We start from the raw sequence: 26,301 nt of genomic DNA on the forward strand, positions 1-26,301 counted from the left end.
CTGAGCTAACAGTGCAAACAACAGCCACGCTGCTGACAGAGCTAATAGTGTTAACCTGGGAGGGAACCGGAGGGTAAACGCTACACTGCCGCAATGACGCCATCAGTCGGGACGACGTTATCAGCTGTAACCGCCGTTTGAGAGCAGTGCAGGGCGGTGGCCATAAGCTAGCCAGGCTATGTCAACAAATCACAGAGAAGACACGTAGAGGGGGAGTGACTTCATTTTCTGCTCAGGTAGACATTACTCCACAATATCTTTATGTAGCAAATAGTTGTTTGATGCTATATTAATGCTCTTGATATCTTTGAGAGAACCTTTAGAGGTGCTACATTTACACTGGCTAGCTTATGGCCGCTGTTCTGCACTCTCTCATAGGCGGTTAGAGCTGATAATGCCGTCCCAACTGCGGGCGTCGTCGTGGAAGTGTAGCACCCACCATACGGTGCCCCGCCCCCACACTTTAACACTGTTAGCTCTGTCAGTGTTGTTGCTGTTGTTTGCACTGATAGCACTGTTAGCTGTGAGCCACCATGTTGAGAGCCGTGGGGAGGCAATAGAAATGCTCCCAATCTCGCATTTAGCAAATTTAAAAATCAATGCATCCCAATACATGTTATAGAAAACAGTAAGTTCACACACCCAGTTCATGCATATGAGCGTGCCCCACTGGCTAGCTCACGGGCGCCGCTCTGCTGTCATATGGCGGTTACAGTGGATAACGCCGTCCCGACTGTCGCAGAAGCGTAACACCCACCCTGCGGTTCCCCCTCAGGTATCTCTGTCAGCACTTTCGCTGTTGTTTGCATTGTTAGCACCTTTAGCTGCGAGCCGCCGGATCACCGTAGTCATGTTGAGAGCCGTTGAGAGGCAATAGAAAAAATGCTCCCAATACCGTATTTATCACCTTTAATGTTTGTGTGCAATAATGTTATCACCACCTTCTCAAATAATTTCATGTTGTGAATCTTCACCTTGAGCTATAAGAAATTAGGTGTTGTTGAATATATGAGAAGCTGCTCTTCTCTAATTGCCTTGTCAAGGCTGCGATGTGCCTTTTGGATGAGTGCCCCGTTCTTCATTATGCTACCTCTCTATAAGTTAAAAAAGAAAAAAAAAAAAGAAAAGCCAAAAGCCCTGGCGATGTCGTTTTTCAAGCCAAAGTGAGTGCAAGTTTGTTGTTAGCCTCTCCTTTCCTCTCAACTTTCCTTCAATTACCTGCAAGTTGATTTAGCCCGCTCCGGCTGCTAGATGAGCTGCTGCTGCACTTCAGGAACGGTCCAATTAATTTTAATATATTGGCCGGGGCCAGACAATTGACCAAAACGAAATTCAATATATCAGTTCAATCCAAAGCCTCCCTCCTTTGTTTAACTTATACTTTGTCGTCTTTAGGCTCGACCTCACTTCCCCCACATCTCGGTAACCTCATTCACACTCTCATTTACTGTCCCCTCACCTTTTTTTCTTCTTTATCTCACACGTCTCAGTCTTTCAATTTCCATTCCTCAGGCTGCCCCCTCACCTTCCCCCCGCCCTCACTCTCTGGGGAATTTCCCTCTTTCTTGAACACCAATGTATGTTAACCCTATCACCCCCCAACCCTTTCTTTACAGCCGCACTGGTGCAGCCAGATATGTCGGAGCTGGCAGTACACTCCAAGCCACAAAGGACCTCGGCGTAAGTCTGACAAAAAAGACCTTTTCACAGATGTACGTGTGTGTGTGTGTGCTTGGTGTAGGCATGTGCAGGAAAGTGCACGCGCACATTCACACACCCAAAATCAGTTAAGAGGTAGATTGACCAACCGATCGTCTGGCGCGGCTAAAGAGCCTTCTTGTCAAGATTGACATGACATTTTCCCCAGAGACGAAGACTGACTTCAGCGGTCTCAGAGGAGTGGAAGGGGAGAAGTGAAGCAGCGAGAAGAGAGAGGAAAAAGGAGTCAGGGGGAGCAACACAGAGCTGTAGGAGTCCAAATTAAGACAGGAAGAAGAAAAGAGGAGGATGTGGAGGAGAAAGGGAAATGGTAAAAGTAAGGGTAGAGGAGGAGATACAAGACTGGAGACTTACAGGAAGATTAGGAGCGAGTGTGATTGAGCACAAAGCCGGGATGAAGGCCAAGTTACGAGATGGCAGATGACAGGTGGGATGATGGAATGTGAGGTACATAAATGAGAAATGAACAATGCAGACAAGACAAAAGGGAGAAACAGAAGGCGATGAGTGGAGAAGAACATGATGATGGATCAAAGAGAAGGCAAATAGAAAGCAGATGGAGGAAGCAAAGGAAGAGTCGAGGATATGCTGCTGTCCTCTAACCTCATCAAAGAAGTGAGAATCAGGTGTTGTCTTCGAATTATTCATTTTTATATTGTTTTTGTTAGAGCTAACTTTAGTCAACAGTGATGCCTCCCAAAATCTGCAATGAAACGGGCTGTCATTATATTATCCAGAAACTACGAGATGTGGTACTGGAAGCCAGAGAGATCGCGTCTTTCAGTTATGATCAAATAAATAACCAATACGGTTATTGTTTACCCCTTAAACTGGAGTAAATGAATGGGACACACAATGATCATATCAGTAACTGGCTGAGCAAATGTTAAAAGGAATCTGTGAGAGACTTGAACAATCTATAAATCTGTGAGAGACTTGAACAATGAACAACAAATACACCCCGTTAACAAGAAGTCAAAGCTTGATTTAGCGCCATATAATTCTATTTTCTCAGAGATAGAGAAAAAACAAACGGAGATCTGATGTTCAAACACTTGTTTCAGGTTTGAGCTCTCGGAGAAAGTCTGCCATCACTTGGGATGCACAAATCTGATCTGTTGGATATAAGTAACGGGCCTGACACTGACCTTATCAAGCAGACTGGGTATCAGACAGACATGACTGATCACTGTGAAATATTTTAGTATATTCTGTTCTGCTCCATTCATTGGCAGCCTTTAATGTTAAATCCAGTGTTGACAATGCCATCTGCTGTATAAGAAAACTTGAGAGGAGAGCAGCTCAGAAAACAAGGCGAGACGTCACCTAAAAATTGCCAGTTGTGTTAATGTATTAAAGAAATTAGTGGTGTTAAAACAAATTAGCTTTAACATGTTATTATCTTTGACAGCCCTAACTTTTAACAAATGAAGAGGCACAACAAACAAACAGCAAAAACTCAAATGCCAACCAGGGAATTCAGGGAAATCTAAGGCTCCAACCTTTCCCTGAACAGGAAAAGGAGGATGGATGGATTGATTTCCAGAATGAGTTCCATTTGCAGAGATTTGTTCAACTGTAAAGTAGAATTATCAAAAATCCTATAGCCTGTAGCAACATCAAAACATGCAGGTCATTGTCCCTCCGACTAGCTTAATAACTGTTGAACTTCTCTTTTGTTGCTTTGGTAAAGTTAAATGGAACTGAACCGAGTGAAAGAGCTTCACAGAGACATACAGACAGAAACGGATGGAATAAAAGAAAGGCTAGCTCGCTGGCGAGTCTAGCTGGGGGGGCAGCGGGCTGGCAGGCCAACTGGGAACGTCTTCATAGGGGCCGGAACGCCTTTTAAATGCTCTGGGTGTACTAGGGTTAGGACAAGACTTTGCTCTTAAAGGGCACATCCACACGACCGGGCTTCTTTTCTGCTACTCATACGTAATTCATTACCTCCTACTCTGAGACAGACAAGAGGGAGAGAGAGAGAGAGAGAGAGAGAGAGGGAGAGAGGGAGAGAGAGAAAAAGTGTACGCTTTGTGTGCAAGGAGAGCTTGAACTCCCACAGAGTTGGGTGCTCTTAAATATGAAAAATGTCCTCCTCTTCTGACTGCCTGAGGATACACAGGAGTCAAACCGAGAGCATATGGACTGCATAAACAGCATTACAAATCACACCGCTACACACATACACCCACCCATCTCCCACACACACATACACACACACACACTCACACACACATAAGCAGTCACATATACACTAATGCCCACAGAAGTCATCCTGTGTACGAATCAGCAGGCGATGCAGCAAGCGCAGAGCACAGAGCTTCTTGAATAAACGATCTGTCAGCTAGCTAGCCAGCCCCGCAGCCGACGCATATTGGATCTCTGCATCCAGCAGCAGTTCCTATTTGAGGAGCCGTTGCAGTGCTAAGCTGGGGGGCACTGCTACAAAACAGCTCTGTGGAAATTGAATGTAATGCCAAAGTGAATCCGTGTGTGCTGTTGCTTGCTAGGTCCCTTTTCTTCCATTTATATCAAGCTCTATAAAGTGCTGAGAATATGTTCCTTTTGGTTCAAGGGTAGAAAAAAGCAAACAAACAAGCACACACACGCACACCGATTCTTATCAGCCCCCCTACCGGCAAAGTTGTTTTTTTTTCAATTCTGCGAGGCTGTTGTAATTACACAAATTTAATTTGTCTTGTTAATTTGTCTATTGATTGGACAAACGCTGGCCTCTGGCTGGTAGTCTTTGCATGCATGCGTGTGCGTGTGCGTGTGTGTGCGTGAGATAGAGAAAGAGAGAGAGGGAGAGAGAGAGAGAGAGAGAGAGGGGGTAGTCCAGTGATCAAGCACCTCGGAGCAGGTCTAACGCTTCCAGCCATGTCTGTCATTTATTGTTGATCTCGCTGGACACAAATCATTACCGTGACAATCAATCTCACTAATACAGCCGTGGTGAAGAGTGTGGCATTGCTGATCAGGCCAGGCAGTCGTGATGCTAAGTGAGACCGTTATACTCTATGTAGTACCATGGGTATCGATAAAACTGTCTATATCTGACAACCTTCAAAAATTCAAGACTTGGAGAAATGATGTAAATGCCCTTTTCTTATTAATATATATTTAGTGTATTCCAAAATCATTTTTATGGAGCGCCTTGGTAGCTGAGTGGTTACAGTGCAACGTCTCAGGTTCAATTCAGGCCAGGAATTGTTGTTGCATGTCATACGCCCCCGCCCCCATCTCTCTCTCTCTCTCCCCCATTTCTCCACCAGCCCAGTATTACTAAATGGCAAATGAATGACATGACAATTTGTAAGTAATTTCGCGTGCAATCACAATGCCGTACATATGTCATTTCACGGCATGTAGTCTGTACTGACAATGTCCGCATGAATATGTTACACTCAGAGCGAGTGATGTAGAATAACAAGCGGCGCTCAGAGCAAGTGAGGAAGAGCTAGTGACGTAGTATAAAAAGTGAAGAATACTGCTTATGGTGGGTGGGAGGGGAGGTGGACAGGTCAAACAAACAGGACTTTCAACCAAGAGACATTCACGTCCATTCATGAGACACGTTTTCATGTCCCAAAGTGTTGTTGAAGTCACATTCGTGATGTTAATCATGTGTTTTCCGTACTTATGTTACATACATACAGTATTTTACTTAGTTTAAGTGCTTATTTTAAACTGTGATGTTTTTCCTAAACCTAATTAACTGGTTTCATTGCCAAAATCTAACTGTGGTCGTTACCGTAGTTTTGTTGATTAAACATAACGACCGTTTAGTGACCGTTTTACGGTAACTATGTGGCGTTAATTGACACACGAAAAGCTGTTTCACAACATGTACCCCGTAGCGCGAAATGCTTAAAGTACGTTATCATGATATGCAGAATGTCCTTAAAATGTTGTGCTATTCATACGCCTTCCGATGAGATCAGGTTGCTCTACCATAAATATGAAGCTACTGCTAGTAGTTGATTAGCGCAGCCCAGCATAAAGAATGGAAGCAGGGGAAACAGCTAGCCTGACTCTGTCCAAAGGTAACAAAATACACTTACCCGAACCTCGAAAAACACACTAATTAACAAGTTATATCTCACTTGTTTAATCTAAACAAATACCAAGGTGTGAAACAGACAAATTGTAGATTTACAGGAGGCTATGTGCTGGACAATATTTTTGCAGGGCACAGTGGTTTCCTTGAGTCTCCTCTGTTTCCTGGTAACCTTATTGTGACAAGAAGATTCCAGGAAATCACTGCACCTGCCAAGAAATAGTCCAGTCTACCTAATCAGGCTAGCTGCCCCCCTACCGCAATTCAAGTCGAGTGAATAAGTGTATTTCCCAAAATATTTAACTCCAAAACAAGAGTACTGGGTATAAGAATGTTAATTAATTGGGCTTAAAAATGCAGACTTTGGACAAAGCTGACTGACAGGCTGTGCCAAAAAACAGTCAACAAAGTTACGGAAGACTTGTCCAAAAAAAGAACCCGGAGATTTTTGTGTCATTTTTTTTTCTTTTCATGCCATATAAGAATTGCGAAAATGTCTTGTTTTTGAAGCTTGTAGGTGTGTTACTGGTTTGGGCAACAACAATTCACTGATATTATTTAGCCTACATCAAATAAAAATCCACCATAATTGCTTTTTGACATTGCTATTCTGCAGCAGAGCTGATTTATTTTGCTGTGAATTTAACTGATAGTGGTAAATTTGATCTTTTTAGAGTTCCATACTCTGCATGGATCCAAGATGTCAGAGGGTACCAAAAAATGAATCCATATGTTCAACTTGTAATTACCACCGGGAAACATTTGTGAAAGTCTCATTTCTATGCAGTCAACAATGATAAATCTGACAAGACTGGAAGGTGACATCTTTCCTCTGCACAATAATTCTAACTGATTGTAACAGAGGTATAAATACCTCCTGTAAGTATATTACAGATCAGATCACCCCTGGGAAACCTCCCCTGAGGAGGTGGTGACAGGTGGTAGTGACAATGTCAAAGTAAATGCCAGTCAGACAGGTGATGGGGCAGCTAGGACAGTGCCACACTTGTCAAAAGTGTAATGTCAAAATGGAAGCAAGAGGAAGTGCTCGCTGGGGAACTTTTGGGCCATAAATATACCCGTAGAAAGTGATGTGTATTAAATTTTCCTCAACTAAATCTTATCTTGACACAAGCTGGACACAAGCCATGAGTTAATAGCGGGGGATCTCTGTTTTGTCCTTCAGCCAGGCTTTTATACACATAATAAAAATAAACGTCCTCTGGTTACAGACTTACACGCGTTCATGTATTCAACATCACTGGTGTAAACCTTGTGATGTGCAAGCAGCTTTAGAAAAACAACTGCGTGCCTGTGTTGTTATTAGCTGTAAATGCTTATTAGCTATTCTAAAGCACTAGTAGTTGATAATGGTTTCCAGCCAAACTAATGATAATGAGCAGATAAATTAGCATGCAAATACAGTTTGCTGTAAGGGTTGGTTGCATATTCACATTCTGTACCACTGTTTTACAGCAGACTCCATATACGAGCAATCCCAAGAACTGATTTGCCAAAAGCCGACAGAGTTCCTGAAAAGTCTGGTAATTATCACAAAGGATTTGCACACAAAAGCAGCTCAGTTCGGCGGGTACATTTTGTGGTTCTTTGTGTCATAGGTGGCACTTCGTGTTCACTTAAAGGTTACTCTGCACTCATGAATAATGTATCTGTACTGTATTGTTCAATGAAACTACATATTGTTCTTTGAACTGTTGCTCTATTGTGCCGAGAATTTGGATGAGCTCCATGCATACAAATTTGCAACAGGAGCTTAGCTTGAAACAAACCGGCTCTGAACTGTTAACCAAAATGGCTGTCGTAAGCTTAAAATGCCTTTATGGAAATTTTAGGCTGCAAAACTTCGTAAACTGTGTGATCCTATCATAAGATGGCGACGCCAATTGGGCCAATTGGGCCTACTTCTGGCCAAGTCTTGGGGTATGGGGTACAACACATGCGCAGTGTAACTGGAGAGGCGGTCTTGCGTTGCAATCGGTTGCGGTTGGCTCAATTTCGTAGAGTGAAGACCAAATTTCACCGCGCATGTGTTGTACCCCAAAGATATGACGCGTTGATGACACGTGACATCTCCTCTTTCCACCCTCCCTGCTTCCGGCACCCTTGCTCAGACCACACCCATCTTCAAACTCAACCTTCATTTTGATCTCAACTACATCTGTAAAGTTTCGTGACTGCATTTTTCATGGTGAGCGAGTCAAAACAACAAGGCAGAAAACGGTGGAGGGTCCGTGTGGATACGACCGGCACCCTCACATTTGAAATCCAACATGGTAAAGACTACACATACAGTAAAGTATGGAAACACTTCGGTCGGTCGTCACTCTCATCTTCGTGGTCAAATCGGCCGACGCTACAACTGTAAAGCACCCATACTGACATTTATGTTGAATGTATTCAAAAGGCCCCGATGGAGCTGACCATGGATGTATAAAGAGAACGGAGCTGATGGGAGAGCTAGCGAAGGACTTGGCGAAGTTAGCGGAAGTATACACGTGTGACTAGATCTGTTTTTGAAAATGAAGTGTCAACAAAGGGAACGGTATATACAAAATACATATATGGAAATAAGGTTGATTGGATTAAATTCACCAGAAGTATTTATATAGTATATTTATAAATTAACTAGAAAATACCACTAATTTGTGAGGGAAATGTCTTTATCCTTTAATTTTTGAGTGGCTGGAAAAAATGTAATAAATAAATGCATGAAAATGACAGATATATTTGACTTCAGGACATCTCTGACTACATACATGCTGAAAATCAAACATTTTTACCGTATTAATTTAGATATTTTCCAAAGTAAAAGTCCCTAGAATTGTATGGGTCAACTTTTTCCCATCGTCTAGTGTTAAAAAAGTTAACAAAAACCACAATAAATCGTAGTATCAAATCACAATACTTAAAAATCTTAATATATATTGAATCGGCACCCAATTATCATGATAGTATAGAATCGGGAGATAGGTGTATCGTCGCAGCCTAACACCTGGCTAACACCAAGTACTCAAAAGCGCCTGTGTGGTAGTTCTCGCTACAGTAGGTGTCTCCAGGACCACATTTTGCCATGATGACACACACGGACTCAAAAGGTAAAAACCATATTTACCTGGTGGAGAGAGTAAATGGATTTAAGGGAACATCTAATGTCCTGATCTTACCTAGAACACCAGAGGTCATTTAAGGTATGACTATCATTATGCCCTATACGGGTACACACACACACACACAAACTACACCAGCTCTGCGTTATAACCATGTAATCTCTTCTCCCCCAGCATCCGCAGATTGGATGTAATACACGGCTATGCTTCCAGTGTGTGTGTGTGTGTGTGTGAGTGCCTTACACCTCCTCTGGTCTACACAGCAGGGGTGGCTTGGTACAGCTGCCCTGCGGCAGGATAAAGGGCGGATGAGTGGGCGGCTTTGGAAAAGCAAACCAGCATCTCAATAAGAAGCTGAAGGTCTCAGTGTGGAAATGTGTCTGTGAAGCGCTGGGAAATATGATCAGGCTGAATGGGAAGTATCCCTTAACAAGGCTTAATAACAAGGTGAACAATGTCTCGCACACATACAAACTCGCACATAGCGATATGCTCAAAATGAAAATTCCAGAGGCATATTAGTGGCTACAGTCTCCTCTGCTCCTTCAAAGCCACATTTCACCTCTCTTTCTCTCTGACTCCATCTCTATCCTGAGAAGTATAATTGTAATGCCCTTTTCAACCTGCACTTTCAACCTGAAGTCATGACCTCACATTGTACTTTCCAGCACATTTTGTGTGTTTACACTACATTCCTGTTGAGATGAGCTATTCGGTTCATGGCAGTGTTTGACTTGTGAGAGAATCAACCCATTTCGTCGGATTCCTCTCGTAATTACGCATCAATCCAGTACGGCTCTTTGAGCGTCAACGCTAGCACTGGATGCTTGAAGCTGTGTTTTTAGGTTGAGCTTGAAAAGCATTCCCTGTTCCCTTGTGCACCGCTAATCACATTTAATCAAAAAGTTGTTGCCGTTGTAGAGAAGATAAATTCAGATTATGGTCAGAGAAACTAACTCTGTGTCACCTTAACGTCTTTAAAATAAACAGTGGTGCTCCATCAATGTTGTGCTTTTTTTCCGCCTCCTGCTCTTTGTTCTTCACGTTATTTGTTCACATGTTACACTGATGATTGAGGCTCACTGTTTCAAGCTTTATTAGTTATTTTTGTTTAAGTTGTGTTAACTTTTGACTCGTATATGCCAGTGAGGCTGACTGAAAGAACCATTGATATTTTTTATAGCATTTTCTTTTAATATCATATGTTGAACTTACAGTGTACAGTAAACAATAATTTCCTCCCTTCTGCCTCCGTCTCTCATATCTAATATGCTTTGAAGAGTCATATCTGTATTTTGTATGATTAGTGAAGTATACAGCCTGTAGTATAGGCAGGCTACTGCAATATATGGTGCCAATATTATCCTTTTTATTAAAAAAATCAGACATTGGCCATTCAGTGTTGTTCATATCTGATATGATGGAGTTTCATCCTGGACTGCGGCTGGTGAATATGTTTTCTAATAATATTTGTATATCAGATGGCTTTGTGCATTAGGTGTCTAAGCAAATAAATCCTTTGCTGTGTTGTGTGGGTGGATTATACTTTAACAGTCTAGAAAAAAACACCTAAACCTGCCTTACCTTGCCTAAAAGAACCATTAACTGTGAAATAATTATCATTAGTTATTTAGGAAGTGCTTGTTGTTCAGGACATGTTTGTTTCATGAAGGATCATTCTGGTTCTCCCCCAAGCTTCTATCAAAGAGAAAACAAAAGTGTAAATGGTAAAATTATTGCTGGGAAATTGTGTTTGATATAAACATCCATCACAGTTCACACACCAACATACTATCTACTACTACCATAGTAACATTCCGGGTGTGCTCACTTTTGGTATTTTACCTCCTAAAAAAGTGTTTTAGATAATCTGTCTACAGTTTATTTACAACCTGTCTGATCACTTGTGCTTTTGCCCAGGTGGCAATCTGCCCCGGAGTCCAAGACAAACAATAGACCCAAAAGACCCAGCTTCACTGCATATCACTTGGTTTTGATAATTTGATTAATTGCACATTTGTTATGTTAAGTACAACATAAACTAAGGCATGTCCTGTATTATTAGTTAATGTTGTGAACCTGTCTTGTATTATATTCCTAAATGGAAAGGTTGTCAATGAAAAAGAGATCGGAGCGCGTGGCCGTTTGCAGTGAAAGTGAAGCCAATCCACAAATGCCTTACACTTGCATTCTTTCTAACAGCCAGCAGGGGGCGACTCCTCTGGTTGCAAAAAGAAGTCTGATTGTATAGAAGTCTATGAGAAAATGAGTCTACTACTCACTTGATTTATTACCTCAGTAAACATTGTAAACATGAGTTTATGGTCTCAATCGCTAGTTTCAAAGTCTTCTTCAATACAGCATGATGTTCATTTAGTAAATTATGGTCTCATTTAGAGTGAAATAGACCATAAAGCAGGGGATTCTTTAGGGCGTGGCTACCTTGTGATTGACAGGTCGCTACCACAGCGTTGTCCGCATATTCGTCTTACAACCTTAAACCCTTTGATTTCAGTTCATGAAAGTTAACACTTTGGTCACCGAAAAATATCTTATTTAGCGTTCCGTTGAACTGAGCTCCGCCCTCACTTCTGGTTGCAAAAGATGGCAGCGGCCAAAAACCAAGATGGCGATGCCGTACTCGAGGCTTGAAAAGGGCACTCCACAAACCAAAGGGTGACTTCACGGTGACTACGTCCACTTCTTATATACAGTCTATAGTCCGGAGCGTGTGCACGTTCGAAATGGGCGCACTGCTTGGACCCCAGAAGTACTGCTTGCAGCTCTGAGAACTGCTCATCGCTTGTTGACTCCAGGGAAGAAGAAGAGGAAGACTTCAGTTGCATTGTTACTATATTCAGCATCCAGCTGAACTTCAGTCTATGAGCTGCAGCCTGTAAATGCCTGCTAAAGCCCTGAAACCAGTCAGTCCAGCAAGGGGTGACGCATCACCCTGTGCGTTACAGTGGGAACATTCTCAATGCCATGCAGCGGCCCGTTACCCATACTGGGATCCAGTCCGGGGTGAGCGGAGTACAGAAGCACATGCCGGGCCCATCATCGGTTCCGTCAGGACAGCTGAGGCAGCGGGTGTCTGTCGCCTGTGTCTTTGTCTGTCGCCCCCCCAGTCTAAATCCATTATTGCCCTTAGCTTACAGTCCTTCAAAATTGTCACAACAAGCTAACTGTTAATGCTACTATATTCATCTATCACATTACTGCTAGTTCGCCCCACTCGCATACATAGAGTGGTAGAGAATTGAAGATGAAATTTGGAAATCATCATTGAACCAATGCGATCAATATTGTATTCTTCTGGTTGTTGATTGGTAACTACCCAAGGGAGGATATCTTCCCTTGGAGCGTAATTTTGTGTTTTTTGGCCAATCACAGATTAGCATGAAAGAAATGACATACATTGAATTGATAGAAGAGGTCCTGTCTCAAGGGAGGACAGCAGGACCCTGTGAGCAACCTCCTCCGCCTCTATGCACCAGCCTCCACTGATGCACATACATACTTGAATGCAGATATATTAAGCTCCAGCACAGTCTAGGCTTTGCTGATGGATTTTTTTACATGCAGTAGGTGAACCCTGAAACAACTTAATTAGAGCTCTAAATATGTACAGCCTGACTCTAATTACACTCTGCGCGGTGACAAATCAGCCTTAACTCCACAAACACATTAACTCTTTAGGATCAAATAGCACGTGCTGGCTGGCATGGCTTTCAGATTCACAGAGACCCTCTGACACCAACCAAAGCGAAAGAAATAATTCAGGATCTACACTGCAAACCTGCTTATTACACACACACACACACACACACACACACACACACACACACACACACACGCGCACACAAATACACAACACATGTCCGGCTCTCCAGGCGGACCTCACCTCCCACACATATTACTTGGCAGTGATGGAACAACAGCATCTCTCCCGAGAGAGAGAGGACCAATGCAAGGGGAAGAAGTAGCGAGAGAGACAAGGAGGCGTTAGTCTCTCAGATTAAAACAGTAAATATACCGAGATGTACGGGACATTTTGTTCTCTGTTTCAGTCGGTCTATAATTCCCGCCTGCCACCCTCAATATAACAAGCTTTATTGTCTTCAAACTTCAACAATATTGCCACAGCAACAAAAGAAATCCCTTAAGAGCCAGACACGCGAACCTGCCGAAGCTCAGTTTACACACATTTCCAGATCTTTCCAACGGAAATTCACAGTATATATCACAGTGAGTAGTAGGAGTGTGTGTGTGAGCGACTGTCCACTGCAAGTCTTTTCCTTCTTTTCTAAATAAGCATTTGCGTAAAAGCAATTCTGTTTAAATGGGACTCAAAGTAGAACACATCAAAATGCATGGGGTGTCAGCTTTAATAAGATCAAAATCATGGAGTGTGTGTGTGCAATTGTGTAAGAGTGACTGTCGCTGTCTAATCCTCAGGTCGTGGCAAGTTAATACACACTGGGAGTTAAGCCTGAAATGGATTTCAGCTTTTGTCTCCAAACAATCCCTAGTCTTCAGGCTAAATGAAAGAGGGAATTTGGGAGGTGAAGTACGGCGTATTTCTCCAGTTTGTTCATTTGTACTGTACATTCCTGTTACTGTGGTCACCTTACGATGGCCACATATGCAATTTACTTTGTGGCATGTCCTTTAATATTTGTCACCCAGTGTTGTTCATTTCAGAAAGTAGCGCAGCAGGATTATTTGCACATCTTTGCAGAGTTCAGGCTCGGTTACAAAGTGGCTATACTCACAGGGCTAGTTGGTGAACTGCTGTAGCAGGTGAACAAATGCTAACACAATGGCTGGCCAGGAACATGCTGGCATTAGTCACTCACAATTTTTTCTATTTTCCCTGTACTGTGTACCCACCATGGCATTTTGTTCTTGGTGTTGCACATCATTTCATTCCATAAAGAGTTTTATTGAAGAGGAAAAAAGCTCTCCAAGTTAACAAGCAAATTTGTTAGCTCCATTGTTGACGGGACAATAAGTTGACACGACTCCTGTCTCGTAATTGTCCTCGAACCGTTCCTCTTTTGTGGAGCAGTTTATACTCTGACAGAGGTGGTTAAATAAAAGTGGATTTCACAATGCAGCTACAGTAATAAGCTATTATAGCATCCTCCATTTTCACCTCTCCAGACTGCTTGCTATTGGTCAAAGGCGCAAATTTGCTTGTCCAAGTTAATTTAAGTTGAATTCTATTGGGGATTATATTGAAATGTATTCAATTTGCTGCACAATTTCACCTCTTTAAATGCTGGTATGACCAGGCCTTGACAGTGTAGTAAAGTGGTTCCTGACTTTTTTTTTCAGATATACCCCGCAGCCCTATCAGATGAACTCAAGTGGCCTTCATCAACACCAACCATCATGTTCCATATGTGTCCATTTGAATTGATGTTGAATTAGAGTTTAGTATTTAACATTTAATCATTATAATCATATAACTAACAGTTTCAACCATAACTCTGTTACATTCAGTTAACTATTTCAACAATGTATACATTAATTTGAGCTAACAATTTCAATGATGTATCCATTTTTCTGAGCTAACTATATCAACCACATAAACATTACTTTGCGATAGCTATTCCCACCATATATCCATTACTTTTAGGTGACTATTTCAACTATTTGCACAATACTTTTAACAGTTTAGACTTCTTTGCTCGCTGGCTGACTAGTTTTGATGTATTTTCAATCACAAAACACATAGTGTTCAGGTGTTACAGTTGACTACACATGTGTATATATATATTTTTTCTTAATCAAATAATAATTTCTACTTAAAATTTGCTGAATTCTCCACATTCCTGGCAACTATACAATTACCTTTTGTTGGGAATCACTGCTGTATTTGTCTGAATTCTGCTTTGTGTTTTTAGAGTAGAGCTACAGAGCAGAGATGATACCTCCTCTATATCCCATTCTTCTTTATCCTCCCACACTAAATCCCTCCATTTTTCACCTCACCTAATAATGCTCATGAACTCCACTTTATAAATCAAGGCTGCCCTTAGGCAAAACATCTTTTAATTATTATTTTTTTCTTCAAATTTTACAACACAGCGTGAAGTCACATCATTCCATCAAGTATTGTTGAAGCGAAACCAGGGCAGTCTGAGATAACGCCTAAAAGGCTAGAAATATATGTAAATTATGCACTGTTGCAGTTCCTCAAGACTGACAAGATACAGTTGAGGGAGTCACTCTGAACTCTCCCTGTCCTCACACTGAGGACATTTACCTGCTGGTCCAGAACGGTTAAACTAATTAAATAAAATCTCATCTCTGTAACAGTGACGAAATGTGTGGTGGAATTTGTTCTCCTACCTATGGCCATGAAGTCCTCGTGGTCCCAGGCCTGCAGCTGGGCTAAGGGGCCGCTGTACAGCAGCAGTCCATCAGCCACGTCCGTGATGAACTCCAGCGACACGTGGCTCTCGAAACAAGGCATCATGGGAGGAAACCAGGCATAGCCGTTGCCATGGAAACTGTGCTTGTTCTGCTGGCACTCAGGCCCTTCGAACTGAGCTGGGCATTGGCACCTTGGGGAGAAGAGGAAATCAAGAGCCAAAATTACATGAATTAGCAAGCGCAATAAAATTAGATTTTCTTGACAATTTGGTTCCAAAAAATGTGAGAGCCCTCTGTAAGTTGAAAACACTACTCTGCTCCCAATCTCCCTCCTCCCCTTCTCGAACCATTTACTTTATTTTGTTCTTTCAACTATTTTTTTCTGCACTAAGTCTAGTTGTTTTCTGCTCTCAGACAGCCTTCCCCTTCGGCTATCTCTCTCTCACTCCATCTGTTTCACTCATGCAGATGTTCTCATTAGTGGCAAAACCACAGGGAGAATCACTACATCACTAGGAAGCTCTTCTCTATGTATTTCCACACATCCAAGTACTTATTTGTCCTTTCGCTTGCTGTCAAATTTCACCTCTCACCTCCTCTCTTTAACAAATATTCATCCTTGGATTTCCTTGGATACAAAACCCTTTTTCATATTCTTCTTTGTTTCCATCCTTCACCACTTGATGTCGGATCTTTCCTACATTGCAAACACACCATGCAATCTTTTGTGTACATGTGACCCGTTTATCTCAGTCTTTTAAAAAAATTAAAGGATCTTTGCTTTATACATGCTATTTGATCAAATATTGATTTTAAACAAACAAAACAAGCAGAAGCGGGATATTTCCATAAGAACAAAGCTAGAAAACCTCCTGAAAATTCAAATGTACACACTTGTTGCATCCAGTTGGGTTTAAAGTACGAGTGTAGAAAGCAACAACAACAGCAAAGTGAGATTATAGCTGACTGTACACAGTGCTTGAAGTGTCGATACTCCCCTTATTCACATGTTGGCGTGTGTATCGGCTGGTATCAGCAATCTCTTGCGACTTATTCCTATTTTTTCATTATTTCTTTAAGCATATTAAACTGTGTCAGTCATAATCAGCTGTGGTTTCATTGCTATATTAATATAATTGGGCTATGCATCTTCTATAGTAGGTCTATACTACTTCAATAATATTCCAACCGGAACAATATACGGTTAAGATGGTGTGTTTTAATGTAGCGTTAAAACTTAAAATGCTTTCCTGTGTTATTTGTAGCATCACTCTATAATGTAGGCCTATTATAGGATGTCTATAGTCTGGAATCAACAGCAGCCAGACAAACAGGCAGGTATGCATGCAGAGCTGAGGTGTGTGAGCTATTCATTCAGATTTTAGGAGCAGTGACCCAGTCAGGATGCTCCTACAAATTATACAGAGACACATTATGAATTTATACAACGAATAAAAGATGGGCTACTACGAGATTAGAGAGTAGGTTTTGGGGCTCTTCCCCAAAGAACATGTTTGTAGGTTTCTGTCTTAAAACTATTAAATTTTTCATCATTGGACCATAACTATTACTAATTAAATATTTTTTTATTATTTATCACAGTCTTCGTCTGAACATTTAATTCTTCTGGAAATGTTTGCCCTGTAAAATCATATTCTATAAATCAATAGAGCAGATTCAGAAAACTTTTAAATAACGTTTCATTAATTATATTTGTTCACAACTAAAAAGAGTTATGACGAACAATTCACTAGGCTTATTATTTTACAAAAAGGACATGAACATTGTATCGATAAATTAAAAGACCCTCGTTCTCAACCCTCCCTGATCGTCCAGATGTTCCTCACATAGTTTTTATGTTCAAACACTTTATGAGGCACGGCACAGCGGCACAAATACTATGGCTCTGCTCCGTTATGAATCACCATTATGAATCTCCCAGAGAACCTGATATGGAGAAGGCAGAGAAGAGTAGCCTGTGAGACTTGCTGGTACGCATGAAAATGTCACAGTACGCCAAGGAGTAATACGAAAAAGTGCCGGTACTATGTACCAGTGAGTCCCGGCCCACTTTGAGCACTGATTGTACAGAACTGTCAGCCAAAACATCAGTATCTCTGCCCAGATGTGTCGTAGTGCCAGGAATAGTAGAACTAACTAACCGTCAGTGCTTGTTACATTATTATTGTCTATTTCTTGGTTGGTCAAAAACAATCCTGGAGCCTCTCAGGGGCCCTTCATATTGCACATAGTTTCCAGCATTAGGGTTGTACAAATATAGGTCGTCTCAAAATGTGGTAAAACACAGCACATAAGGAGCACTGAGATCCATCAAATCTGTTGGGGCTTTTTTATTTTACTTTGAATAATAATTGTAAACTCTGGGAGGTGTCACTGTACATGTGATACATTGAAAGGTGCATTCACTCTTACCATCTGCTGCCATATTTTGTTATTTACTTTAATGAATAGAGAGGTTGCATCCAGTATATGGAGAGGCATCTACCCACGCAGTAATGCCACTACAGCAAATACTGTGAGACATAAGCAGCAAACATTTGACAGGAGAACAAAAAGTGTTTTTGCAACTACAGAGGAAAACGGAGTTTGGACTTTTACTGACAGTGAAATGAAAATGCTTTGACAGATTTGATGGAGCTTTGGGCTCATCCCGAGGACAGCTGCTTCATTGCAAACGATTTGAGTGGATAAACATGGGATCTCTGTGTTAGAGTTTATCTGTCTGAAGTCAGGAATGTCATATGTGATTGGATCCTGACTGATCGGTGACGGGACAATTAATGATTATGAATAAGTGATGAAGTTACTGCTGCCATGCGTAAAAATGCGTACAGCCCCATTATTAATTTGGAGACACTCGTATCGTGTCGTATTGTTCTGCTGCTGTCTGATGTCAACAGGTATCTAATAAACTCAAAGGGCGTAACCCTACAACAAAACAGTTCTGGGCAACAGAACATCAGCACTGACTTTTCTCCATAACTGGTAAGAATCTGCAGAATTGTAGAGCAAAGTGAAACATGAAAAGTGTTTGTGTGTGTGTGTGTGTGTGTGTGTGTGTGTGTGTGTGTGTGTGTGTGTGTGTTTGTGTGTGTGTGTGAGTGTGTGTGCACCCCTGTCACCTAAAACCCAACAAAATGTGGCTTTTACGCTCTCTATAATGTTTATGGACCTTGGAGATGGAATGTAGAAAATAGGTTGACATTGAGACACTGTCCTGTGTGCAGAGAAAGCCCAGTTAACCTCTACAGCTACTGTGTATTTTTCATTAAGGAGTGTGGCTTCTTCTCATTTGACCTCCTCTTCTTATGCTGGGTACACACTACACGAGAAACGAGCTGATTTTGGCCCTGATTCCCCCATCCTGAAGATTGTCAGCAAAGCCTTTGTTTTTTTGATGGTTCTAAAGATTATCTCTCCAGATACTCCTGTGGTGTGAGGTATGCTTGTAGTGTTTTTTACATCCCCCGATCGCGCAAAATTCCACCCTGGCCGCACCGATTTCAAATCGTAAACATTAAACATGTTCAATATTTACGATCAGATATCCTGTTGTGTGTGGGGAACCCTGAGGACAGCCGATGACACAGTCACATGGGAAAGAACGATAGCCAATTGGGAACCAAGCTGACAGAAACGGAGGACAACCACCGCCTTGATGGCGGCCGCGGCTAACGCATGAGCTAATGCAAAACGCGAAGCATACAGTAGTAGTAAGATGGAGCTCGGAAATGGAGGAACAACTTGTTGATTTGCAGCAACAACGCAAGTGTTTATTTAACGTCTCCATGACTTTATACATATTTTTTCTTTGTGACTTTTCACTACATAGTAGTGCAAAAACTAACATCACTAATTCTCCCTGCCTGTCGTCGGCCATATTTGTTTACACTAAAGTTACGTTTCTCAATGACACCTCCGAAGCTCTGCAGAATGCAGAACATACATTTTTTTGAGTGCTGTTTGCTTAAATGTGGAATAAAATCTACTGCAAACCGTTAATAACTGATTACCCTACTAACCTCCACAAATTCATGCACTAAGTTTCTCAAATGTTTTTGATTGTCAATAATGAGGAGTCCATAATTAAAAAGGAACTAGCATTAACAGACAACACCCTAAAATGGGAGTATATTTTCCTTAACTATTCATTCCTCAAATTGCTGTAAGTGAAAAAACAGAATTCCCTGTGATCACCTCGAAACTGCAGTGCATGAAGAATCAATTTAACTAACAAACAAAGAATAAATACATAAATACATGAATCAAACAAAAAACATAGTTCCAGGATTAGGTTGATATAAATTGGAAATTGTATGTTACTGTACATTACAATCATGCACCTTTACAGAAGCCCAAAAGACATTACAGTATTGAAAAGGACTGAATGGAGCACAACGAGAAGCATCAACAAAGACGTTTTTGCTGTTTGATTACTTAAAACAACTGACTGTGCTTTAGATGGCTGCACAATTATTTCCACACCAGATGAAATATCTAATCTGCAATCACCAGTCATCCAGGTGGAAAAGAAAAATACACCACAGAGAAGCCGAATTAACCCAAGAAATAATCAGCAACAGCTGTTTTTTAACCTTTTCGAAGTGTGTCGACTTGGATTTGACCTTCAAGGCTCGACACACACCGCGAATAATTTTCTTATTTATCTGATTCTCAATATCCCTCCGTTTAGTAGCTGTATATGAATCTAATGAGAAAGCCTTGCATTATTTCTGCAACGCCCCCCCCCACCAATTCAATCCACCCGTTGTTTGTAATTATACAAATATTAATATACAAATCGCATACAGAGCCTCCATCCTGACTTTACGCACAAACACACAGCTCAGAGAAACACGGTATTTCTCCAGGGCAATTGCTCCGCTCCTAATACGTGAGTTCCTCATTGGTTTATGTTATTCACACTTTTAGCCCTGTGGATTCTGTTAAAACCACACAAAGATGCGTGTTTGCAAAAATCATGTGCATGCATAAACACACACACACACACACACACATCTCAATGGTGTTCGGTAAACAGCTCATTTCTCATCCAAGTTATTCCTTCCTCGTCTTGCTCATTTTCATGTGTCGGCTCTGGTCCAGGATTGGAAGAGGACAGACAAATGCACACACACACACATATATAGAAATTCCCACTCTGTTCCCACAAAAAGGCGTATAAATGCTGCGATAATGCACAAGGCGTTTAGCGTGCAATATGTGCGCCTTTCTTGATTTTTGTGTGTCTTTCGTACGCCAAGTATCCTGTACTGACTGCAATGTAAACGCATCAAAGAATAAATGCTACGGTAAGAGTTAGTGATGTAGTATAAAAAGCAAGAAAGACCACTTATGGTAGGCGGGTCCAACAAACATCAGACTTTTAACCAGAAGATCCGTGTTCAGGACCGTTGTTGACCGGTGTTCAGACTCTGAATCAGAGATATGCTCTGAATGTCGTATATTGCCCCTTTAAATTTCTACTGTATACAACTGACTGAATAAGTACACAAGAGAAAACAAACACCCAGGATACATGCACTAACTTCTCAGCAGAAAATAATTTAATTTCAGTTAGACTTTAAAGTTTCTTAATGATGGAGTCCTCCACACACACACACAACAGTTATTTCACTTTTTCTGTATTTACTTTTTGCCTGTGCTGCTCTCACCGGTTTGAAGTGGGCGATGTCTCATGCTCCTTCGCACCAATCGGAGTTTAGCAAAATTTTAATCTAAATTTTGTGACATTTAGGAGGTTGTTTGCACTTAGGAAGCAAATTATCAGATTGTTTGAGTGATAAATCTCTTAAAACTTCAGGTGGCAGAACGTTTTTGGCATCAAAAATTCCATAATAACCTTTCAGCATATTTTAATTCAAGTGTTCCGAGAGAAACCTAGACTTCTGCACCTCCTCATGGTTCTGTTTAAAAAATCTATCATCAAAATCTCTATCATTTGAGAGAGAGAGAGCGTTCCTATTGGCTGAGCTCTGGCTGGTGGGCGGTGCTTGGTATTTCCTCAACTTGATCTCAACATGGCTGCCGGGTCACAAACCTTCTCATTCTACAGTTAAACACACTACAAAATGATTCTGAAAACATTTGAGGTGAGAAATAGGCATTATAGTAACAGAATATTGATTCATATTTGATCAGCGCTGCCTAGTTTGACCATTTGGTCGGAGTTTGCGAGTGATTGACAGCTGCTCAGAGACGGCAATGCTCCAGCTCGGCTCTGATTGGTTGTTTTCCTCCGGTTTGTGAAAATCTTGAAGATGCCATTAGGAGCACCGGAGGACACCGAGGCGCATGTCTTTTTTTTCAGATTACATGTCTCATGCACTACTGTCAGGATTTTCTACAACCGTTTTCTAAAAATAACCTTTTTTGATCTTATTTTTTTCCAATTCTACCCACTGCAGCTTTAATAAATAAAACCTAAAGATGTTTTTAAAATATTTTTAAATTTGAACGCTGCTTATTTAGTCCTGACTATTTAATGTTATAGAAAAATACTTAGGTGTTCAAATGTGTAAAACCTTTACTCTGTTCACATAGACCCATAGTTTGTGTGGTTGTGTTATGATTAGAAAAACATCCAGGAAAACATCCATGCCTGTATTTCCATTTTGGCAATGTCATCCTAATTCTCTGAACGCAAGACAATCCGAGACATAGTTTTAGTCACAATGGCCAAGCCCTCCAATCCTCTTAAGGCAGCTTTGTTTTGCTCATTCGCTGTCTGCTGGGAATTGTGTTTGTTAACGTCGGACCGGGAGCTGTAATACCACCCCAAAACCACAACCCCCTCACTCCTCTAATCTCATTATTAATCCCAGCGCCTCGATAATCTGCATGTTCTTCCTTCAATCTTGGGCCATAATCTGTTTGTGTGTGTTTGTGTGTGTTTGGATGGGGTCATATCTGAAAGCCTAAGAACAGAAAACTACCCTGCAGCAATTCTATCTTCTAGTAACTCTTATTTTATCGACATATGTTATTTCTTCTCCCTTAAATTCTTTTCTACTCTTTCACATTCTTTCACCATTTCCTCTTTTCTCTCCTCATTGCTCTATTCTGTTCCTAATTTCCATTATTCCTCCCCTCCCTCCCCCCTTTCTATCCTCATTTTCTCCATCCCTGACATCCCGTATCTGGCTTCCTCTCTTCTTCTGAACCTGGAGAATCGCACAGCAGATGTTACGGAGCTCAGGTACTGTAGTGTGATTGAAAATGTGACAATCATATGGCATCTGTGTCTCGGGGTTGACAACTTCGTCTGCTTCGCCTTGTTCTCTCCTGTCATCTGTTTGGCTGATACTTCAAAAAGAAACATTTTCTGCACTTTCATTCTGGCCCACATTCATGTTTCACAAAAATACATGCGGCACATGATATTTCAGAGACAGCAAACGCTGCAATTTATCATTCGCAAACACCGTCTCTTATATTTCCATTAAAGGTTTAGGTTTTGTTTTTTTTCTCTCTCCATTCTAGGGCAGACATTTAGAACAATATGGCCAATAGAAAAGCCTTTCTCTGTTTAATACAGTGAGTTTAAACGGATTTGAAAAGTTTCAATCAAAGCAAAATGTATTAAATCTCTATAAAATATAGGCAATTAATAAATGATCTGCCCATGTCTCAAAGCGTCTGTATGAGACCGATGTTGTTGCTAGCTTCGGGGCTAACCCCCTTCACTTTAATCAGCAGGTGGCTGGCAAGACACGGGAGCTTGGCTTGGGTCTTGAGGAGTTGTAGCATTTATTCACAGACAAATAAACTGTACACAAACTGCACTGCTATGTTCACAGCTATGACGTTACTGATAATATAGAGATGATAAGGCAGACACACTGCTGACAACCTTGCAGCTTAACTAATTGATGCAGTGTAGATTTACTGGGGAAGAGGCTGCATGTGTCCACGACAATGCACGCAGCATCCTGGTTGCTACAGTAACTCTACCAGACGGGTGAACTGGGGACTCGGTTGTCTGTTTTGCGCATCCGGTGATAAATGATGGATTTAACCTGTTTGTGCATCGGCTTATTGTTGCAGATGGGCGGCTTGGTAGGCACCTCAACCACAGCACTTCTGCATGCAAGGCACTAATCTTGTAGCTTAACGGTTAATAAGTGTCGCTATCGGAGAGAAAATAAATTCAAAAATAGCATCCTAGTATCTAGAGAGTCATAGTTTGAAGGATAGGGCCACTGACCAAGCGTCGGTATTTGACTAGTTGGGAGCGAGAATGCATTTAGATCTCCATTTTTAGTTATCTGATCCAGGAGACAATGTGCTTTGTTTTTGAGGGGTGTGTATAGGTATCGAGATATCTGCTCCATCAGTATGTTAACTAGGGTAATAAAGGTGTTTTAATATGCAAAGCAATGCAACATTGTTTGCAGATTAGATTACACAGAGAGAATGAGAGGGGAAAAAAAAGTCCACATCTCTAATAACTGTGTATTTATGTGTGTCTGCGTGCATGTGTGTAATCCAGGGATTATCCAGTCATCCTGGTCTGGTCCAGTGGTGAGCCACATTACACGCTGACTCCAGCCAGCCACACTGAAATCCTGCACTTCTCACTTGCTGCCTCTAATTAAATGAAGCCGAAGGGTAAAATTAACTTCTACAAGACACAGCGAGAAAGCTTAGTGGACATGTGTGCGATGAGACTTTATGTTCATCTGCTCTCACATATGTTCAAAGGGAGTATGTGCTGTAAGTGCGTGGAGGGGATGAACACACGTCTGTGCTGGTGCTTCAGGATTAAAAAAGTATTTGAACATCTTACGCATAGAACACCTGTAGTAGCAGCCACTACTACTGTTTTTTTTTCTTTCTGTGATGTCTAAATTCTTCCAAGGTCTGGTATATGTGCTTCACTGGTTCCTTGCCCGTGTATTGCACAAGGAGATGTTCCTCTACACATTATCACTTCAAAGCTGAAATCTTTAATTTATTCAAGTCGTGATCATAATTTTATACCATTTGCATGGTCAGATCTATGTTAAAGTCTGATATTAAATGGTGTATTTATTCTGCTACAGCATACAGATCTGCTGTGTAAATGGCATGGCCAATGCTTTTAATGAGAAGAAAATCAGTACCCACCATGGAGAAATGTGTACTTTGTACTATATTTGGTTTCAAGACAGCCCCCCATGTCTGTGCATATATATATACACCAGTGAGAATGACGTTGTGTCTACATAGATACACATAATGAAATCATTTAATTTCAGAGTTACTTGCACAAAGCAGTAACTGTCACCACTCTATCACTGGCTAACAGTGACACCGACTCACAGCCAGATAAAAACAGACTTTCAACTGCCACCTAGGTCAACTTTGAAGTCTATTTCCTATCTACACGCATCGACACGTCTTGTGTTGCATCTTGGCTTGCTGACCGAGCTACCAGACAAACATCCACTGGGAGGAGTGCTAACACAATTTGGCAGACTAGATAGCTAATTAGCCACTCAGCTGCAGCATATTTAGTAGTTAAAAAAACTCACTAGAAAATGTCAATCACTATCAGTTTGTTGAATGATGTTGCCCTTATTATTATTGTCATTATTATCATTATTTAGGGATGTCAATGGATTAAAATAGTCGTGATTAATTGCAAATTAATCGCACATGTTTTATCTGTTCGAAATGTACCTTAAAGGGAGATTTGTCAAATATATCAAGACTTGCCCCAAACTCCACATGATTACATAAAGTTGGCATGTCTGTAAAGGGGAGACTCGTGGGTACCCATAGAACCCATTTTCATTCACATATCTTGAGGTCAGAGGTCAAGAGACCCCTTTGAGAATGGCCATGCCAGTTTTTCCTCGCCAAAATATAGCGTAAGTTTGACGCATTATTTAACTTCCTTCCCGACAAGCTAGTATGACATGGTTGGTACCAATGGGTTCAGATGATGATGATATCTTCTAGCTTTAAAACTGAGCCAGCTACAGCCTAAAAATCGTAAGTTGTGTTAATGCATTAAAGAAACTACTGGCATTAAAACAAATTTACATTAATGTGTTATTATTGCGCTTACTTTGACAGCCCTATTGTTATTATTATTATTATTATTATTATTATCGGACGCTGTGTTCAAACTACGAGCAACAATGCAACAAGGCTACAAGTCATTTTCAATGGAAGCTGGTGACATTAAGCTACAAACTGACGGCTTGTCGCTGCGTGATGTGCTACAAATCAAAGTTGAGCTGGCCTCAACCGGGCCAGGTCAGATCTACATCAAACATGTAGAGATGTGAAAACTCTTGAAAAGTCGAGGTTTCACTGTGAGCACTTTGCCCTTAAGAGGAAAGCCATCTTATTCTTCAGTTAAGTTAACATACCAGTTGACGTATCAGTTCTGGACACACATACTGTAATTTAATACAATTTCCAGTAATATTGAAATGAAAGATATGAAATCTTTGCTGTTTGAGATGCTTGAAATGAAATGTCACATCAAATAGTATGGTGAACAAATTGGAAAGGCATTCAAGAATGAATAATCTCAGGTTTGGATGTTGGTGAATCGGAATCAGTAAACATCTTGTAGTGTTAGTCGTTTTTGGTTCTACCAGACATGAAGAATCCCAAATGCTGCAGCTGTGCAATGTGGGATGAGCTATTTGGTTAGGTAGGAAATAAGTACCGCACAGTACTCAGGTCAAAGGTAAGTATCAGAGAAATATCAAGACAAAGACAATACGTCGGTATCACGTTAAAAGCCTAAACTCAACAAGTTATTAATTTCCTGACTTCAGTAAAGTCTGGCTGTGGTATGGTATATGACGAGATGGAGATCAGGGGAGTAGATGGAAGTGGAGGGAGGGATTAGAAGGAAATTAAAGGAATGAACATAACCTCAAAGCATATGCTTTTGAGACTATGGGGGAGAGATGAAGGCAAAATGCCTGTGGTGTTTGTGTGTAACTGTGTGCGAGTGTGTTC

General features: G+C 41.1%; 1 protein-coding gene and 1 long non-coding RNA gene across 2 annotated transcripts in view; one reads left to right on the plus strand and one right to left on the minus strand.

Moving 5' to 3' along the window:
- Positions 1 to 24,420, plus strand: LOC119474541. Its single transcript, XR_005203582.1, has 3 exons — positions 1 to 11; positions 9,174 to 9,178; positions 23,685 to 24,420. It is a non-coding gene; the product is annotated as an uncharacterized LOC119474541 (long non-coding RNA).
- Positions 1 to 26,301, minus strand: part of si:ch211-186j3.6 (neural-cadherin) — a 338,768-nt gene that overhangs the window by 79,980 nt on the left and 232,487 nt on the right. Inside the window, exon 27 of the mRNA XM_037746583.1 lies at positions 15,271 to 15,485. Coding sequence (XP_037602511.1) covers positions 15,271 to 15,485 — 215 coding nt within the window. The remainder of the gene's footprint in view (positions 1 to 15,270; positions 15,486 to 26,301) is intronic.

The sequence above is a fragment of the Sebastes umbrosus genome, chromosome 2 (genome assembly GCF_015220745.1).
Source record: "Sebastes umbrosus isolate fSebUmb1 chromosome 2, fSebUmb1.pri, whole genome shotgun sequence".
NCBI classification, from domain to species: Eukaryota; Metazoa; Chordata; class Actinopteri; order Perciformes; family Sebastidae; genus Sebastes; species Sebastes umbrosus.